The 18,568-nt window shown below is 47.8% G+C and overlaps 2 protein-coding genes across 6 annotated transcripts in view; one reads left to right on the top strand and one right to left on the bottom strand.

Moving 5' to 3' along the window:
* Window positions 1–1,327: 1,327 nt before the first annotated feature.
* STPG1 (sperm tail PG-rich repeat containing 1) lies at window positions 1,328–14,814 on the bottom strand (the record flags this gene model as incomplete). Its single annotated transcript, XM_080380686.1, has 6 exons — window positions 14,580–14,814; window positions 8,057–8,158; window positions 7,208–7,296; window positions 4,195–4,311; window positions 3,047–3,214; window positions 1,328–1,613 (listed from the first exon to the last, which is right to left on the bottom strand). Exons 1-6 carry the CDS (start codon window positions 14,664–14,666, stop codon window positions 1,328–1,330), a joined length of 849 nt encoding a protein of 282 aa, XP_080236812.1. The 5' UTR covers window positions 14,667–14,814.
* Window positions 14,396–18,568, top strand: part of NIPAL3 (NIPA like domain containing 3) — a 16,369-nt gene continuing 12,196 nt past the window's right edge. Inside the window, exons 1-2 of one of the 5 annotated variants that reach the window (XM_080379216.1) lie at window positions 14,396–14,600; window positions 16,454–16,854. In XM_080379216.1, the coding sequence (XP_080235342.1) occupies window positions 16,756–16,854 (99 nt within the window). In that variant the 5' untranslated portion in view covers window positions 14,396–14,600; window positions 16,454–16,755. Of the gene's footprint in view, window positions 14,601–14,683; window positions 14,821–14,854; window positions 15,348–16,453; window positions 16,855–18,568 lie in introns of those variants that run through there. The other 4 variants (XM_080379217.1, XM_080379218.1, XM_080379215.1 and 1 more) reach the window with 4 other exon arrangements.

The raw sequence follows: 18,568 nt of genomic DNA, 5'->3' as shown, positions 1-18,568 counted from the left end.
GCGGCGCGGTGCAAGTCTGGGATATGATCTGGACACGGCTCCAGAAAAGCCCATTACCCCGTCCGTGCTGCCGCGAGGGCTCTGGAGAGACTAATGGCACTAGCACGTTCTCTCGCTGCTGTGGCTGGTACAAAACCTGCAGCTGGGTAAGTTCAAACACTAGAACAGCAGCGTTGCTATTGCCTGCCTTTCCAGCCTTTCAGTGACCTCCCAGAAGGACTTCAGGATCTTAGAAGAAATAAACAGGGCAAGAAATATGAGTCTGACTAACTGAAAAAATCATGTTACTTGCACCTGGCAACAATTAGCCAACGGGCACTGAGGGACATGATCCGCCCAGGCTGAGCCGAGCTCCACCTCCACCCCATGGCAGCTCTGCAGCCACGCAGGAACGGTCTGCTCAGTGCAAGGAGGCTGCAGCAGGATTTGTCCCTGCATCTGCCTCACTCTTACCCACGCTAACGCCAGGGTCACAATTCGGTGCTGTTCCATGCGTGAGCTGTCCCTTTGGTGCTGAGGAACGACTGTGACCCCTGCCTGCAGGAGCTGGAGGGACTGGTGGGGTGGCTGTAAGTCAGGATGGTGTGTTTAACCCATTCCTTGTAGGTCCCTCCTTCTGCTTCCCCAGGCATTTCCTGATTACAAGCTGCAGGATGTGTTTCTCCCCCCATTTTATTCAGCTTTACGTCAGGAAAGCACTGGTGAAGCCCGTGGAGGACAGGGCAGTCGGAGGGGCACAAAAGCCATGAGATCATGCTGAGGTGCTCTAACGCCGCTCTCCAGCTGGGGTGCGGAGGCTCTCTACTGTCACAAGGCACGCCTTGCCCCCCCGTCCCTGCAAGTGCTCCTCTCTCCCAATCAAACAGAGGAATATTGCAGGTGAAATGTCTGCTCAGAATAATGTGATAGTTTTACACACGCACCAGAACTCACAGAACCTGTTTGTCAAATGTGCTGACAGTCAGTGATGCTTTAATGGCCTTTCCATGGCAAACATGTTGTTTTTTCAATCTTGCCTTTAAAAATAATATTGTAAAATATGGACCAGCAAGCTGGACAAAGAGCTGGTGGTCAGGACTCCAGTGCTGCTTCTGCCACGCTGCTGCTGTGTGGCCCTGTGGATGATATGAGACCATCTAAAGGTGTCAGGAGACACTGTGCTCTCATCTTGGAAGGATTTAGACACTTGCTCATCAGAAACCTACTGTCCCCCGCTCACAAAAGGCCCTACATGCCATGTGCTATGGAATTAAGCGCCTTTCAGAAATGGTGTGTGTCTTTAGGTGCCCATTTGCCTTTGCATGTGAGCTCCGCTAATTTCTGTGCTTCATTTTTTTTCTGCCGTGTGGGCAATAGCGCTGTTTTGTCGCATTTGTGTTTTGCTACCTCGAGTAGTAAGAAATACTTCAGAACAATTCTTACTTCTACCTGGCCCACGGAACCCTGCCCGTGACGGGCGCTCCGTCCATCGCCCTGTGTTTGAGGTGAACACAGCACTTGAGCAGTCGGGCTTTGGGGAGCCTTTGTAATCCACAAGGTCGTACTGCCCGGGTGAAGGAGGATCTTTACAAGGTGGGATGGCCGGAGCCAAGAAAGTCAAGCTGAATTTCTGCCTGTCAGGAGAAAAAGAGATTTGAGAAACTTGTCCCACACTGATGGGATTTTATGTCTGGAAATAAAAGCCGTGGTTTCTGTTAAACACCCTGGGGAGGTGGGTGCCTAATCCTCCTAAACCAAAATCTTTCGGAAATGATCTGGGGGAAAAAAGGATCCAATTGCAATGCTGTAGACAGCCCACTTTGTTTATTGTAAAATAGAAAGACTTGCCAGTTGTCCAGCCTCTGTAGAGAGCTGGCTGCTGAACTACTCCAGAGCCAGATAGTGCTGACCCCAAGACAGCAATGCCAAATGACTCCAGCTGGGAGATCCTCCCAGTCTCTCTCAGTGACTGAAACAGGAGAGGAGCAGGCTCTAACCCCAGCAGCTGGGCGTGGGGTGGTTTTGTGTTTTCTGATAACACAGGCTGGCGATCTTCTTGTATTTAATTTGCCCTTTCCTCTAGCCCTCTGTCCTTATCAAATGCCACTTGGTGTTGCTTCCCTCCCAGCCTAAAGCTTCCCACTCTTTTTACAAAACCCCTGTTACAAGATCCAGCTGCTGAGAGATGTAGTAAAGATACACCTGTTGGGTAAGGAGAGCCGTGGGCTTTCTCATGTTCTCATTCTTCTCCTTGGTCAGGAATTTATTGTTGATCTTAATCTTCGGCCAGGCAACATCACTGCACGGTGACAATAAATTTACTTGAACAATTTGCTGATGGGCAGATTTATTTGTCTTCTCATAAGGACACCAAGGGGGAGGAGGAGGGAGTTTCCTTTCATGCCTTTTAATCTCTTTGAAACAAGCAGTAGGATGGAATACACAGGAATAGCAGTTCTGGCCCAAAGGAAGTCCTTGAGACTTTTACAAGCCTTTTCCCAGCTCTAATTCCCAGCCTTAGCAGGGGCTCGGGAAATGCCCATGTTTCATCCATCAGGTTCCTTGAGATGCTGGGCAGCCATGAGCATCCCTCGCCATTCCTGCCCAGTGATTCCCTCATCTGACTCCCTGTGCCCAGTGTGTTCCCCTGGGAGTGAGTTTAGGCCCGGGCAATGCAAAAGAAACGCAGCCTAATGCTTACAGCCCGGGATGTGAAGGATCTTTTTCCAGGTCATGTGTGCTCTGGCTTCTTGCTCTGTACAGTGGGGATAAAAAATTACCCCTACATCATCAGGGTGGTGCAGTATTTAATTACTGTTTGTAAATGTCTGCGAGATCATCTGATAAAGGTACCTCTGATACACTGCTCCAGGGTGTTATCAACCCACACTCCCCTCCGAGGCAGTGCACTGTAACACTTCCACCTCGGGGCCAGTTCCTGTAAACCTGTGGCAGTAACTGGCCCCACTGGAGCAGGCGATGATACAGTGGGACACTGGGATCGCTCTGCTGTCTGATGTATTTTCATATATCCCAGGAAAATGTCACGACTTCCAGCTGGACTTACCTAAAAGGAGTTTTCTTTGCTTCCTCAGTAGGTTTACACGGCTGACAGGTTGCAGGCTCTGGGGTAAATCTGTGCGTAAATCTCTGGGGTAAATAAGGGCGGTCTTTGATGTGAAGCGAGATCCCGTGGGAGACACCTTGACGAGGGTATGGTTGATGCTGTAGTGACCTACAAGACAAACAGGAAAGGGATGTAAATACCAAACAAGGCAGCAACGGTGGCACTGAGGAAGGAGAGTGCATCACTCAGTGAATGTAACAGAAGGAAAAAGAACCGGTATAACAGGACTGTGTGAGGAAATCGCTTCTGGATTTAAAAAGTGCTGTCCTGGGCAGAGCTTATTTCGAGGGACACTGATAAGGCAACACTAAACTTTGTCCTGAGCACAGGCACAGAGATATTAGCAATTTTAAAGAATCAAGCAAACAGGAGAAGAACTTGTGTGTGGTATAACTTGTAAGATAAGCTACAAAGCTACGTGCCCTCACACTCCAGGTCTCAAACCTCACCAGGCAATGGGCCAGGAGTAGACTTCTGCAGCTACAGTACTGTGGAGCTTGGTACATTATGCACTAATGTGGCTTCTCCTGAAGCCTCTGGCATCTACACTGAGTTGTGGGGTGTTCTAGTGATTCCTTACAGCTACTCAAAACTGTCAGGATGGTTTCCAGATGGTTGTCTTAGCAGAGGTTCAAAAGGACCTACCCAGAGCTCTTGGAAGGGAGCCCCACTAGTGTCCTGACACCTGCTTAAATCAAACATGCCTTAAGAAGCTCTGAGTGGCTGAATTTATGTGCAATGGTGCTCTGCACCCTGGAGGATCAGAATCAAAGTCACCAGCAACATCTTTCCTCCCAGCTCAAGGTTCATGTACATGGAGAAGGCCATTTTGCAAATTTCTCCACATTTAATCCTCTTGTGGTTTTGGACATGACAACATTTCTGGCCAGACAGTGTTTGCTTTGCTTGCAGAAATCCATAGAGGTCTGTTTCACAAAAAGGGCTTGTGGATGCCTTTGAATTGACTTTACCTGTGGGTAATTACCAACAAAGGAAAACCCACATGTAAAATTCAGTTGTCTCCGTTGTGAGTGATTCTAATGATACAGCTGTAGGCAGTATTAGGGCCAAAATCTGGGAGTGCTTACCAATTGTAGGCAGGTCCCTTTGTGGCCCAGCATGCAAAGGTTGCATTTACACAGACGCCGAGGACTTGAAACTCTTGCAGAAAATGTGGCTTTGTGTATTTAGTTGCTGTCTCCAGACTCCTCCAACGTCAGCTCTAAGTGTCTGGTTTGTTCAAGTCACCAGCTGAGCACAGAATTTGAGGTGGCGCTGCCAGGATGCCAAAGGGGCATCTGCATGGCAGAGCCTGGAAAGTGCTACAGAGAAAAGGAGATGTGGTTGTGGCTGTCGCCACTGGGACTGCAGGGTGGGCTGATGGCTCTGAGCTAAGGATGACTCAAAGAATCTGTGTTTCAGTTCGTTCAAGCCTGCAGATAACAGCTGGAGTGTTTGTGCCCTCCTGCAGCTTGCAGCAAGCTCGGTGTGCTGCTAGCGGTCCCCGAGATAATTAACTTGGACAGAGGTGCCAAAAATCCCTGGGGGAGCAAGTCACACTGCTCTTATGGAGCACTCAGATACCTGCTGCAGCCACTGCAGCCACTGCCCTGGTGCACACTACAGCTCTTTTACAAAATATACATAGAAACACATTTCATCTGCTGCTCCTAAGGAGTCTCACGCTCAAAGTGAGAACTGCTGTCCTTGCAGAGTCAAAAAAACTATGGTGCCAAAGGTTATACGAGTTACCCAAAGTCACAGAATAGATCACAGTGAAATGGGACAAAGGGAAAGGTTCTTCAGTTCTTCAGCTTTCCAGGATGAAGATTTGCCCCCTGGAACATGCTCTGGGATTTAAGGCTTTTTATTATTGTCTGCTGAAATTGACTTTTTCTAATTGGGCTGTAGCTAGAGAAAACATCTAATGGTCGAGGCTAATTCAGTGATCTAAGTGGAAGAGGCCAGTGCAAGCACAAGAGTGGGGGGAGGTAGCAGGAAGACACTTGCACTAAAGATTTAAGCACAAAAAGACTGATGCTTTTTCCCTTGCTTTTTGTTATGTTTCCTATAGTAAGCTGGTAAAATGTCTACAACAGTCACAAGGTTTAACTGGCTTTATTTTAACGTAGGGTTTGGTCCCAGAGCTGAAGATGGCTTTAAGGACAGCTTGGGACCCTGTTTTCTTGTTTCTTGCTCAATTTTTTTTCTCCAGTATTCATCAGTTTTCTGCTGTCAGTGCTTCAAAAGCAAATCCTCCAGTTACTAGACAAAAGTCTCTAGTAACTTTTTGCTTGAGCGAGAACACTTTGCCCACGTAAAGACTGCAGGATCTGTCCACCTTTTTCTTCTCAGATGTCTCTTTGTCTATAGCCATAAATTATCAGACATTGCCATCTTTTAAATAGATAGTTTCCTGTTCTGCTTCTTGTAGGTTAGATATTATCTCCTACAGTAAATCATGAGTCAGTGATTAATTCAAGAAGGCCGTTCCCAGAAGCAAATTCTTACAATGTTAAAATGAATATGATGCGAATCCATTATAGTATGATATAGAAAATAATTATGGCCTGCAAACTAGTTTAATCAACTTGGAACATGCTGGGGCAGATACTCAGTTGGAGTGAGTCATTATAAGAAAGTTCACAGTCGTAGCGTACAGGTTGTGTGAGCGAACATGATTACCCCATGTCAGCTGAGTCTCGGTAACCCTGTATGTGTGCTCTTTGCACACCCAAATTGTGAGGTAAGATATGTTTGTTTAAAACACCTTTGCTAATGTTTAAACTGTATCAAATTACTAAAAAAGCATGAATTGCTTCAAGAACATGCATGCAGCCAGTTGTCTCAGCTGACGAGTGGCAGCTTATTAAACTTATTAAATTGTGTCATCTTCATTCTGTCTTCAACTGCTACGCAAAGTCATCAAATATTATAAAGAGTCGATGTGCTGTGCCTCACCAAGCAGTGGTTGTAGCTGGCTTTAAAACGTGGTTTAAAAGGGGACAGCTCACTAGGAAATGGCTGCAATGCAGACACGCTGTGCAGAAAAAGAGAAAAACTCTCTCTGAAGAGTAACAAAACAATCCAAAAGTAATTAAGTATAGCAAGGCACCATTGAAGGGACAGAAAAGAGCCATTAGCAGTGCGTATATTATTATAAGTGATCTGATGATTGTTAATAACACTTCGTATTTTCTTAACACCTTTCACATCTCAAAACATTCTGAATTCCTGTGGACTAACGCTTACAACACCCCAGCGAGGCCTGGTCACAGTGGCATGGGTGGGGAGCAGCTGGCACAGAACAGTTAAGTGCCTTACCCAAGGGTGAATCAGCAGGAGGTTCAGGAACTGAACCTGCAGGCTGGGTCCTTGGCTGATACAGCCTGGCACAGCTCCACAGCAAGGGCAAGGGCACAACCAGGTACAGTTGTGCACGGGAAGACCGGATTCCCAGTGCTGAGGCTGAACCTCGAAACCCAGTACCTGTTAAAGAGGTAACATCCACCTACCTTGAGCCTCTTGGCAGAAGTTCCCTCTAACCAACCAACACGGGTCAGATTTCTGGGATGAAAACTCATGGGATGCTGTGGGGTCTTTCAGTTTCACAGCCTGTGACACGGCAAGGACAGGGGTTGCTGCTCTCCCAGGGTAAGGGCTGTGTTCGTCCTCCCATGGCACTGAAGAGTTACTGCCTGGTGTGCACTCCAAGTTCACGGCAGCTTGGGGGACAGCTGCACCACAGCAGATCGTGCAGAAATACCTGAGCCAGCTTCATGCTTGCTCCGTTAGACACTGGTGCCAAACTGCCCACAGTGGCACAGACTCCAAACCGGTAAGGCACAGGGCAAGGACCTGGTGCAAAGGTCTGGGCTGTTGCAGGTGCCCTGAGAGCTGCACCCAAAGTAGGTAGGTGACACCTAGTTCTAGCATTTTCTGGAACATCAAATATCACAAGTGTTATACACTAGCTGTGACCCCTCTGACCTTGTCCTCCTTTTACAAATCTACTTACAAGTTATGGATTGGGTGCTGGAGCAAGGATTTTCTTAATCATCCTAGCAATGGGTTGTTGAAACGTGCCACGGTTTCCCTTGCTAAAGTTGATTGGGCTGAAAATGTGGCAAGATCTTGTAGGCGTTTGCAGCTGGATAGTTGGAGATTTTCTTGCATGCAGTGCGTGGAACCTGGAAACAGAGGAAGTAAGGAAACTGTCAGTACCTGAGCTGGGAAGAAACAGGGAAGTAACCGAGGCCTGGAATTTACCAAATGTAATTTTTAAGGACAGATCACCTTTTGCATTTTAAAATCATCTGAAACTGCTGGACAGAACTGATGTTCTATGAGATGAAATGGGGGCAAGGGTGACTTTTACAGGTACTATGTTTCATTGTTTTCTTCTTTTTTGGGGGAGATGCTCATCAGCTTCCAAAAGAAACCTTAAGGACAACCTTTACAACTTTTGTTAGAGAGAACAGACCCCAAAATTATTCACTTTAGCTACGAATTTCAGATAGTTTAGTACAATATTCTAAATTAAAAGTGTGTGTGTGTATGGATCTTTCTTTACGCTTTGGTAAGGCAACAACAACTCTACCAATTTTGCTTGAAAAGGCTCATGCAAATTTAAAAAGGACCACCTCTGGGGGAGACTGAGCAAAGGAAATTTCAGCCCCAGAAGAAATGTAAAAGATAAGAGCACATGAAAAAGCAGCTTAGAATAGCTGTTGGACTTCCACCTTAATGATAACTGTCTGACAATGAAAATCATTTTCATTCTTGGCTGGATTTTAGAAACATCCCCAATACAATACTAAATAGGTATTGCAGACATAGTCAACAGAGCCAGTTAAAGACCAGACGCGTAGTCCACTGAAGCCAACACAAAAGCACTAGGTGACTTTAGCAGCTTTGGAAATCAGTCTGAAATAAAATGCTTCCTCTTACCCACGAAGGGAAGTATTCAGTTCCTTTCTTTGACAATGAGGTGCTGTTGATCTCTGCGGACTGATGGGTGACACTACAGAATCCTGGACCTCGGTTTTCATTCTAGCAAGAGAAATATTACACGTGTTGACCAAGCTGCATTAGTTACCTCTCTCCCAGGGCAAAGGCAATGAGACACAGGCAGAGGCTTACACTGACGCTAACGGGGCAGCTCCTTTCCCCAGTACATCCCTGCTCTTCATCTTTCTGAGCACAGACTAAAACATACCAGTTCTTTTAGGAATAACTCTGAAAACAGTGATGCTGCAACAGAGCAATTGTCCAAACAGGCCAAATGTGTCCATAGGTGGCTAAACAACTTTTAAACCTTGCTTACAATTGGTCTTACTGGCCTTTAGGGCTGCCAGTTCCACAAACGAACTACTGTTAATGGGTTTTGTTTTATTTGTATATCTGTTGCTGCAAACAGCTTTCATGGCAAATTGCCATCCCCGTTAAACAAATGGAGAATTAACATTGTACATTTACTTCCTTCTTTCAAGTTTAGATTTATTGGGTTTTGGGGATTATTGGGAGAAGCTCACTATTTCATTTTTCTTAATTATCTCACATACATTTCAAGCCATCTTATCTGCCTTCTCTCTGAATTCAACATCTTCAGTGTTTTCAGTCTTTAATGGCACTCTAATGATGATATCTCGTATTTCTAAACTGAGTCTGTTTATGCTGTGGCCTTTTTTTAGAGTTAAGGTGGCCAGAACTAAACATAACATTCCAGCTGAAGGTGTACCAGCAGCCGAGATGACGGTGTTATTGTACTTCCTGTATCATTCTCCAAGTCATCACTTGCACCTCCGAATTTTTGCTTTAATTGCAATTGTGCATTGAGGTAGGTATCTTCATTGTTTCAAAATTATAATCTTTTAATGCAAGTCTCCTGTTGCATGGAAAACTGAGTATTTCTAAGTATGAGGAAGATCAAATTTCTCTACTGTCTGCATGGCAATTTGTATAGACTGGGAGCCACAGCAAATCTGAAATCTCACCTGTAAGATCTGAGTTGGACGTAATTAATTCAGCGTGTGGGCAGAATGCATTATTTGCAGTCACCACACCTTCCCTGACTCTGTTCTCTTTCTGGGCTTTTCAAAAAGAGGACTGGGCAGGATTCTATTTATAGAGCCAAATCAAAACCTGCCTGTGTCATACACGATCCTTCAGCTTTTCAGATGTGGTCCCATGAAGTCCTGAATGCCGTTGGTCACATGCCCTACCTCTGCCAATCCCAGGAAAAAAAAAGCAGGACATGCAAGGTCTGGGACCGTACAAAGATGAAAGAAATAGCTTTGTACTAACATAAATGTGAAATTATTTCAGCATGTAGGATGGAAAGAGCTGAAGTTCCTGATCTTTAAGAGCATTCTACCACGATGTGAACTTCATTAATTGTCTTGTCTGCCAGTTACAAATGGAAAATATTCTGGAAGTGCCTGGAACCAACTTAGTTCCTGTTCTGATGACTTCAGAGTTGGATACTGACAGTGATCAGACACCCCCAAAAGAACAGGACGTGCATAACAGTGGGGGAAAGAGAATAGAGGTGCATGGGGTTGAAGAACAAGGCAATGTGCAGTCAAGAGGACAAAAGAAAATACTTTGGGGCATTATTCCACTCATGCAAAGGCATAGGACTGAATGAAGGGATTTGACTGTGTAGAAGCTTTTGCAGGATCAGAAAGGAGCAGGAAAGATGCAAGGTTAAAAGTGGAGTAATGGAAGCCTGCATAGGACAAGTACAGGGTTGGTTAAAAACCACCACCCAGACAGGACCTGTGCTGATGCCCACACAGCCGCGGCAACCCTGGAATGACTCGCTCCTCCTTAAGAAACCACCAGAAACGGCAGGGGGAAGAATGGAGGCTCTTGCTCTGCTTGGTCTTGCAAAAGAGTAGACTGAAGGGAAGAATAGCTGGGAGTGGGCAGGCAGTGTTGTCTACTGGAAAAGATGCTGTTGATTTATAGTGAGATCATGGGCGAATCACTTCACCTGTCTGTTTTTCTACCACAGCCGAGCTGTTTCTTGCTACATGTATGGACAAGTGTAATAGTGCTACTACAGTGCTAAAAATAATAAAACCCAAATATGTGCCGCTTCCATTTAATAAACTGGAAGAGCACTGCAAGGAATCAGATCCCAGGTCTCCAGTTCTCACTATTTGTACACATAATCCTTGCAGATTTGGCTTTCCTCATAAAAATGCCACCTGAGTTATAAAGCAGATGGTCACAAATAATCTTTTCCACATATTTTTCTTTGTAGGAAAATGCTTTGGGACAAAACAAAATTTGAGGTGTGTGATGCAACTCTGGGAATTTCAGCAGGGCTGCTCTGACTTACGCTGCGTTTCAGTTTAGCCCTGTGTGTGATACTCCTAGGATGCCAAACGTACAGAACATTTCTGAAGATGTGGTTTGAGGGCTTGTCCACATGGCGCAGCTATTTTTTATCAACTCCCAGAACTAGAACAGACACTGTGCTGCCCTGGTCTTCAGCTTGCACCTCCACGTGGCCCTGTCATGTGGAAGCCCTGCCACATGCTTGAGGCTCTCCACCCTGTGCTCCGTGGACCAGAGGGTTGTGCTGAGGAAAGCAAGATCGGTCCTATTTGCTAGAACTGGCTATTAAAATTGCAGCAGGTTTCCAAAGCAGCTGATAAAAAACTGCATCTGCAAGCTCCATTCCCTGGTGTTGCCCAGGCTTGGCTTCTCTTGCTGACCAGCCTGCTGAGGCTTGGATGGAATCCCGTGCTCAGCCCTGCCCCATAAAGGGGAGTTACTACTCTGGCAGCACATTCTTGATTAGTGCCTTCCAGGATAGCACGTGTCAGGGAAACATCTATAGAGCCCTTCTCCCGTCCAGCGCATCCAGCTCAGGGTTTGGCATGCCCGTCATCACTTCAGTGTTGTTCAAAGTAATTGGAGATTAGACATCTACACGCCCTTGGAAGTTCACCTGCTAAAGTGACTGCACACCTCTGTGCCCTCTGAGTGCTTTGAGTTGTATTCTGGTAATAGAAGGGGGCACGGTGCTGCGAGGAAAGTCCATCGGCAACACCCCGTGAATGCCAGTGTTCTGGTACCCAGAGGGATCTGTGAAGACAGGAGAAGAGCTACGAAAGTGGGTCAGCTCACCTGTTAGGTATTCTAGGTCAGGTAGTAAGCAGCAAATAAGCTCTTTACGTTGCCTAAATTACAAGTGGATAAACTTCATGTACTGGCATTTATCCCTGACTACCCGGCTAAAGGAATGTGCTTCAAAATGGCTTGTGCTGAAGAGGACAGAGTCAAGTGCTTTTGGGGAGGAAACTAAGTCAGCAGCCCCCAAACAGCCCCATGTTAATGGACCTAATGCTTCCCCTCCCCTCCCCAGTACAGTAACTTTTCTCTAGGGATAAATCTTAAGAAAGAATCAGCCAAGCCCTTGTGTAGCTTGTGGTTTGGCTTTCTGCCCGCTCTGCCCTTCAAGCAGGAAATTCTCAAAGGGAAGGGACTGCTTTGTGAAGCTACCTTAAGACTCTGCCTCTTCTCTTTTAGTCAGAACTTAGCATCAGGTCATCTGGAACTCCTGGAAGCTGACCAGGCAGACTGATGGCGCCTACAGAAGGTATTTAAGCAACTTCTCTACCTTGATCATTTTCCCTCATCTTTTGTCCTTTACGTCCTTGATTGCTGTTATTCAGTCCTGAGATAATGCACTCCTGATATCACCGAGATGGGAGAGACAAGCAAGGAGGAAGAGATCAAAGGAAGGAGAAGAAAGAGAAGATGCCAAAGGCAGAACAAGAAAGAAGATGCCAAATACTTCCTTGATTTCCCTACTTTACATACCCGGTACACAAAGTTTCAGAAATTCTTAATATACTTAATTTTCAGAGTTCTGGGGTTACCACGTAGTCACCAGACAGTAGGAGCCTGTCAGCAGGGGCCATGGGCACCCTCGCTCCACCAGCAGAGGAAGCAGCTTGAAAGCTGGATCCAGAAAGCCCAGGAGGCCCTTGGCACCTGTGAGCGTTGGCTGCACTTGAAAAGAAACCCGGCAGAGTGCAGGCTGGGAAAACAGTATGGTTTTAAAATATCTTTCTGCTCCCCTCTGCTGGCCAGATAACAGATGTACCGATGTAATTCCCACAGACCAGGGAAGGATCAGGGTGAAGAACAGCAAACGATAGGAGGGGTTATCCTGTGCTGTCACTACACAAGCGTTAACTCCACTGATTTCTTTGTATTTGGTCCTGAATTTCAGCGGAATTGCAACACACATCTGTGTGTCCTGGAGAGCTCAAGGTTGGAAATGGGAGCAGGGCTGAAGCCAGGTGGGTGAGAGATGGGCAGATGGTCCAGATGAGGGTGCTGTTACGTGGAGTAATTTCAAGGTTTAAAGCAATAATATTGCATTTACCGTTTTCCTCATCCTGTTATCGGTTGTGATTACAAAGAGAATTTAACAACCTTGATCTCAACTTAGTTGCTATCCTTGTTACAAAACTGGATCATTAAGAGTTACAAAAAATTCAGAACAAAGACATAAACGTTAAACATTTTTGTCACTCGGTTACACTGAAATCTCTTTGACTAAGAATTAAATCCCTTTTTTCCTGAGTTTTTCGTTACTTTCCTATGGTGTTTGTAAGGACTGGAGGAAATCTTGAAACCTAAAAGGAACAGCCAATGATAATAAAATTCTGAATATGGAGATACAGAAAACACATAACTACAATGCCAGTTTTCATTTTATATAGGTTGTGTAAGTTAAAGGCAAAACTAACATTAATGCAGTATTCAAGTCAAGAAATCAGCAGTTATTTCTGCATTTAATTTCCCTTTTTTATTTAAGAAGCAAAGGGGGAAAAAAAGCCCTTCGAAGCACTGTGTTTGATGAATGGGCTTTAAGGGTGATTCAGTGCTGTTAAATCATTTTGCAGATTGCCCTCATTTACTAAGTCAGGCATCTTAACCACTCGCTTCACAACTGGCAACTCACAGAGAGGGGCTGAGCATCTCTAAACTGAAAATCTGAGGAAAGATGCTGAGCACCCCAGCTCCTGCAGAACTCAGACACTATGCTGCCTGGTGTCACCCAAGAAGTGCTGCGCTTTGCAGGCCTGGAATCAAAGGCCTTGTCTCGGCAGCATCCTTGATTGCCAAGAGACAGTGAGGTGGAAGCCATAATAAAACCACTGATATTTCATCTAATTAAGCTCTGGTGTTATTACTACCGGTCACAGGGCTGCACCGGCAATAGTGCTACATTTGGAAAGTTTAAATGTTAGCTCCATGAAAATTTAAGTGTGCTTCTTACCAAGTACAGGTCTTAAGCTGCGCTCTGCAATTAGGGGGAAGGTTAGTGCGGGGAAGAGGTCTGAAGTAATTGCTAGTGACAGGCCTCTTACAGGGTTGGTGTCCAGGCCAAGGAGTTGGTTAGTGCCACAAGGGAGCCAACAGCAAACTTTCCACTGTCTTGCACAGCAACAGGGATATGGTTTGATGGCGTTCCTTATTCCCTTGTGCTGGTTTGTCCCCAAGGACATAAATTCTGGACCTGCAACACCTCTAACTGGCTGTGGGTATAAAGTTTCACTTGCCACTTCCTCATCACTTATTAATGAATCCCTGCCATGCTCTGAAAGGGAAATCTTTGTATGGTTGGGGTTTTCCTTTTTCAGCTGTGAAATGACTGTTGCAAGTCCTGTTCCCATTCACTACGTGGCACCAAGTGATCTTCTGCCTGACGCATCATGCTCCAGAACACCCGTGAGCACCCACGGCAAGGCAGCTAGCCACCTCACAGCACCACTGCGCACCCAACATAACAACCCTGGGTGGCACTATTTTGTAAACGTTTCTAAAACCAACCACGCAGAACTGTTAGTGTGCGGCGGCAAGGCAGAGGCTGAAGGACTGGGTTGGTTTGCTTACAGAAAGGCAGCGAAACAGCCATAACCGTTGTTGCTCTCCGTTCTGTGAGCTGCCGCGGCCCTGCTCACTGCAGGGGTGCTGCCCGCGCACAGGGCGCGGCCTCAGGGGGTGGCAGGGGCTGCCTCAGGGGGCCGAGACGTCAGGGGGCGGTGGGAGGCGGGCGTTGCCTCAGAGGGGCGAGGGAGCCCCAAGGAGCGGCGGGCGCTGCCTCAGGGGGCGGCGGGTGTTGCCTCAGGGGGCCGAGGAGGCCTCAGGGGGCGGCGAGAGGCGGGTGTTGTCTCAAGGGGACGGAGGAGGCCTCAGGGGACGGCGGGAGGCGGGTGTTGCCTCAAGGGGCCGAGGAGGCCTCAGGGGGCGGCGGGAGGCGGGTGTTGCCTCAAGGGGCCGAGGAGGTCGGCGGGAGGCGCCTGAGGGAGGTCCTGCCACAGCGCTACAGCAAATAACGCCACGGCCCCACCCCGCCCAGGTGAAGTGGCGCGGTGCATGCCGGGAACGGCGTCAGCCCTTCCCGGGAGGTAGCGCGGTGCAGGCTGGGAATGACGGGTACCTGACAGCGGGAGGCTGTGCGGTGAGCGCACGGCGTACACCCCCCCCGCCCCACCCCTCCCTTCCCCGGTGAGGTGGCACGGTGCATGCCGGTACCGGTGCGTCTCGGGGCTCTCCGGCCTTCACCGGTACCGGCGGCTGAGGGAACGCGTACACCTGGTTGCCGAGACAATGGCGGGCCTAGCTCTCCTCCAATCACAGCGCCTGTTACTTCGGGTGGTCCGGCAGACGCCCAATCACAGGCGAGCTCTCAAAGCCGTTGTGCGCGCTGTTGGACATGCGCGGCTAGTTAAGGTGGCTCGAGGGAGCGCGGATGCGCATGCGCTTTAAGTAGGCCCTGGCAGCTAGGCGGTGCCACCAGCGCCCCCAAGGCGGGCAGCAGGGGAGGCCGTGCCGGGTGGAGGTGGGGTGCCACGGTTGTCCTGAGAGCCCTGAGCCGGGGAGTCCTTCCTCCTCCCCTCAGGACCGGGAGGGGCCTGGCCGACGGCAAGGCGCTGCCACAGCCCGGGCGAGCGGCGGAACCCGGCTCCTTCCCTAGCCCGCCCCCTCGGAGCCCGGCGCCGCACTCGGGTTCACCCCATAGGCTGGGCCAGGCCCGATAGCCGCCGGACAGCCAATCGCCGCTGTTTGCTGGGGCCCGGCCCCGGACTGACAGGGCTGGCAGCGAATGGGAGGGGCCGGGCAGGGACCGACGGCATCTGGGCCGGGGACCGAAGTTGGGGTCGGAGGGCCTGGCCATGGGGGCAGGGCGGCGGCCCTGAGGGAGCAGGTGAGTGCGCGGGGCCGCCGCCCCCCAGGCGCTGCGGGTTTTCGGTGGGTCTTGGTGGGGAACCCGGGCTCCGCTGTGGGTCTCGGCTGGACAGGGCGGCGTGAGCCGGAGGGGCGTCGGGGGGCTGCTCAGCCCGAGCGGGCTGCCCTCACGGCGGGAGAGGCCTTTGCCCCCAGCTCTCCTCACAGCGGGGTGGTTTTGCCCTTTCGTAGCTCGGTTGTGCTGCCCCTGTCCCCCCCGCGCTCCCCAGCACACCGTGGGACACCCCCTGAGTTACAGCGATCCCCCCTTGCAGGCCCGTGTTGGCCAAGAGAGCCATCAGTTCGCGGCTGGGCACGGGGTGGGTCTTGCTACCTCAGAATGTGACCACAGGCCACTTGTCCGGGGTCTAGGGGATGCTCAGCCAGTTCAGGTAGCCCTTGAGTGGACTGAGAAGGATGGGCTGCTTGTGAGGATCACGCCCCTGCAATGGCTATACACCAGCATCCCCCTGTTTAGAAAGGGCCTTCACATCACAAGGTGATGCTGATGCTCCTTAAGTCTTTGGTGTAAGGAGCCATCATGGTGTGCAGGGACTACAGATGGGCTTGCTGCGTGCGGTGCTTCCCAGACACCTATAATGAGTTTAGCCTCCAGGCTTTGCTCATGAAGTTACACTGAAATGATCTCTGTTAGCATGAAGAGCTGCACTGTCTCGTCCCCAGCACATGGGGATGGTGTGACTAATGTAATGCTGCGTCCTGAACAAACAACAGAGGTACACAGGCAGTAGAGAAATGAAAAGCAGGGCTTGGAGGGCTCCAGAGACTTTTTGATAAGAGCTTTCCAAATGGCAAGGCCTGATATTAAATGCCAGCTGCATATGTCACCCTTGGGACCAAGCCAGTTTGCAAGTTCTTTTAAAGCAAAGTCTGTGCGTGTTTCTGTACTAGAGACTTTGTCAGAAAGCATTTAAAATCTGCTTTCCCTGCTGATATGTGCAGTTGTTAATTTAATTCCAGGGAATTTTCTGTGGCCTATCCTTCAGCAGGATTTCATTACAGGTTTTGGACCATCAAGTTCATTTGACTTATTCTCTATTTTTTTTGTTTGCTTGTTTTTCTTAGTGCCACTTTGGAGAAATATAACCTTGCTGCCCCACTGACTGGCTGGAAGTATTGGCTCCTCTACACCTCTCCCTACCCTATTTCAGTGTAGCTTGGTGGGGGAAGAAAAGCAGCAGACGGGCCACAAAGAAATTTTTTTGTGCTTTACTGAATTAATTGTGGCTTGTCCAAGAAAACGGGATGGCTGGGAAGAAGTGGTACCAAGTTACAGACAAGGCGGTTCCAGCAGGGTCCAAGTCTCTTCTTTAAAGAGAAGTTACAGTATCAAAACAGCTGAAAAGTAAACACTCCAATCAACCAAAATGGAAGGAGGCAACAGTCCAAATCTGCAACTTCAGCAGCTCCCGTTGGCCACAGCAGCAGTTTCAGTGCAGCCACACACTGACTCCTTTTCTTACAAGGTCAGACTTCTACCCTGGTCTTATCTCTGGGGGTCCTAACTATCCAAGTAAACCAATAATGCAACTGTATTTTGTTTATTTTTTTTTTTAGAAAGTGTACTGCCTTTGTATTCAGCGATGCCCGGAGGCCCCAGTATATTATATGCTGTGTAGATAAGCAATGAGAGAAATTCTGTGTCTTGAAGAGCTAGAAAAAGTGAAGAAAGGGCTGGCAGTTATAAGCTGTGGATGTCTGAGGGTGGTTAAGTGCAATAAATTCTGCTAGGTGCCTTTTCAGACTAACCCATACATTAGTAATGGTGATCAGATGTTCTGGTCTGCTGTAGATTCAAGTGCTTGAATTTCAGGTGGGTCAACCCATAGCCAATGCCGAGCCTGCAGTTGAGATGGGATGTGCTGCTGTAGTCCTTCCTTATTCTCCAGCTGGGAACAGAGCTGCTCCCAAATCAATTTCTTCTGAATCCCTGATTCTGAAAGTGCTCAGAAATTCGCAGCAAGAAGGGCTTTTTTTTTCACTGGAAAAAGTACTTTGCTGAGACCGCAGTCCTTTTACAGGTGCGCTGTAAAAGTTGACCTGACTGATGTTGGCTTGCAGGCTTTCAGAGTCCAGAAGCTGATCCCAAACCTGCGCGGCATTTGGGGGCTTTTCAGCTGTGGCACCATCTGCTCCATGTCCTCTAAACTGACGTCCAGTTGCTGAACCAGTAAACTGTGGCTGAGCTTCTCTGCCGACATCTGTAATCACCCAGTGATGTTTTTCTGCCAACTTTACTTGTAGGAAGATCTCTCAGGTGCTTTTGAAAGAAGCCGCTTGAGTGAATCTTATTTTCATACATCCCAATAAAAGAGATTTTTGCTCCACTGATAAGAACTTGAAATCTTAAAGTTCCTGCCTTACTGTGTATAAGAAAATCATAAATAGTATATTTACTGTTAAGGGAGGAATGCGAATGTGAGCTCAGTTATCCCAAATCAATCAAAGTACTAGACTTGGAGGCCAGCACCAAAATGAAAAGTGCTAATGACATCTAATGAGATTTACACAGTTGTTAGAAGAACACAAACAATAAATGGCCTCGCTTAGCCTTAGGCTCTTCTGTTTACTCCTAATGTACTTTTCCTTTGTGACTCAGCCTGCTTTACATTCTTTTTTATTTCAAATTCTGTCTTTAGACCGTGAGAATTATCACGTTGCTGGGCATGCTAATGTAGAAGGGGTTGAGAGCTTGCTAGGAGCTGCTACCAGTTGCCCATTATTTTGGAATGTGGTTCATACAGAAAGCAGCATAAAATCTGTGATAATTGGGTTGCCTCATCAAATGGCCTAAACTACCTACTGAACCAGCAGATGATATAAGTGGAGAAGAGCAGAACAGCTCTTAAGATGTGAGCTGCAGAATGCAGAGGTCCCTGATCCATACTCTGCTGAATTTCAGGGCAACAAACATCCTCACAAAGAGTTTTTCAAAGGGAGAAATGAGTGAATGGGTTGTTGTGTTTTGCTTTATCTTCTTCCCCTCTGAGAAACTGCAAAGAATGCATATATATGCACACTCATTTAAGTCTCTTGTAGAAAGTATCTGTTAAGGAAAGGTTGTCTTTCACCTGAGTTTCACAGATTTGGAACATAGCCACAGGGAACTTACCTGAATTGCCCTAGATCAGGTAGAAAGGGAGGAAGATAAACAGAGATTTTACTGATGGGTGACCTTGG

Source organism: Falco punctatus (genome assembly GCF_963210335.1).
Source record: "Falco punctatus genome assembly, chromosome: 3".
NCBI lineage: Eukaryota > Metazoa > Chordata > Aves > Falconiformes > Falconidae > Falco > Falco punctatus.
The sequence above is the reverse complement of the archived record's forward strand: the minus strand, read 5'-3'. Positions and strand labels throughout refer to the sequence as shown.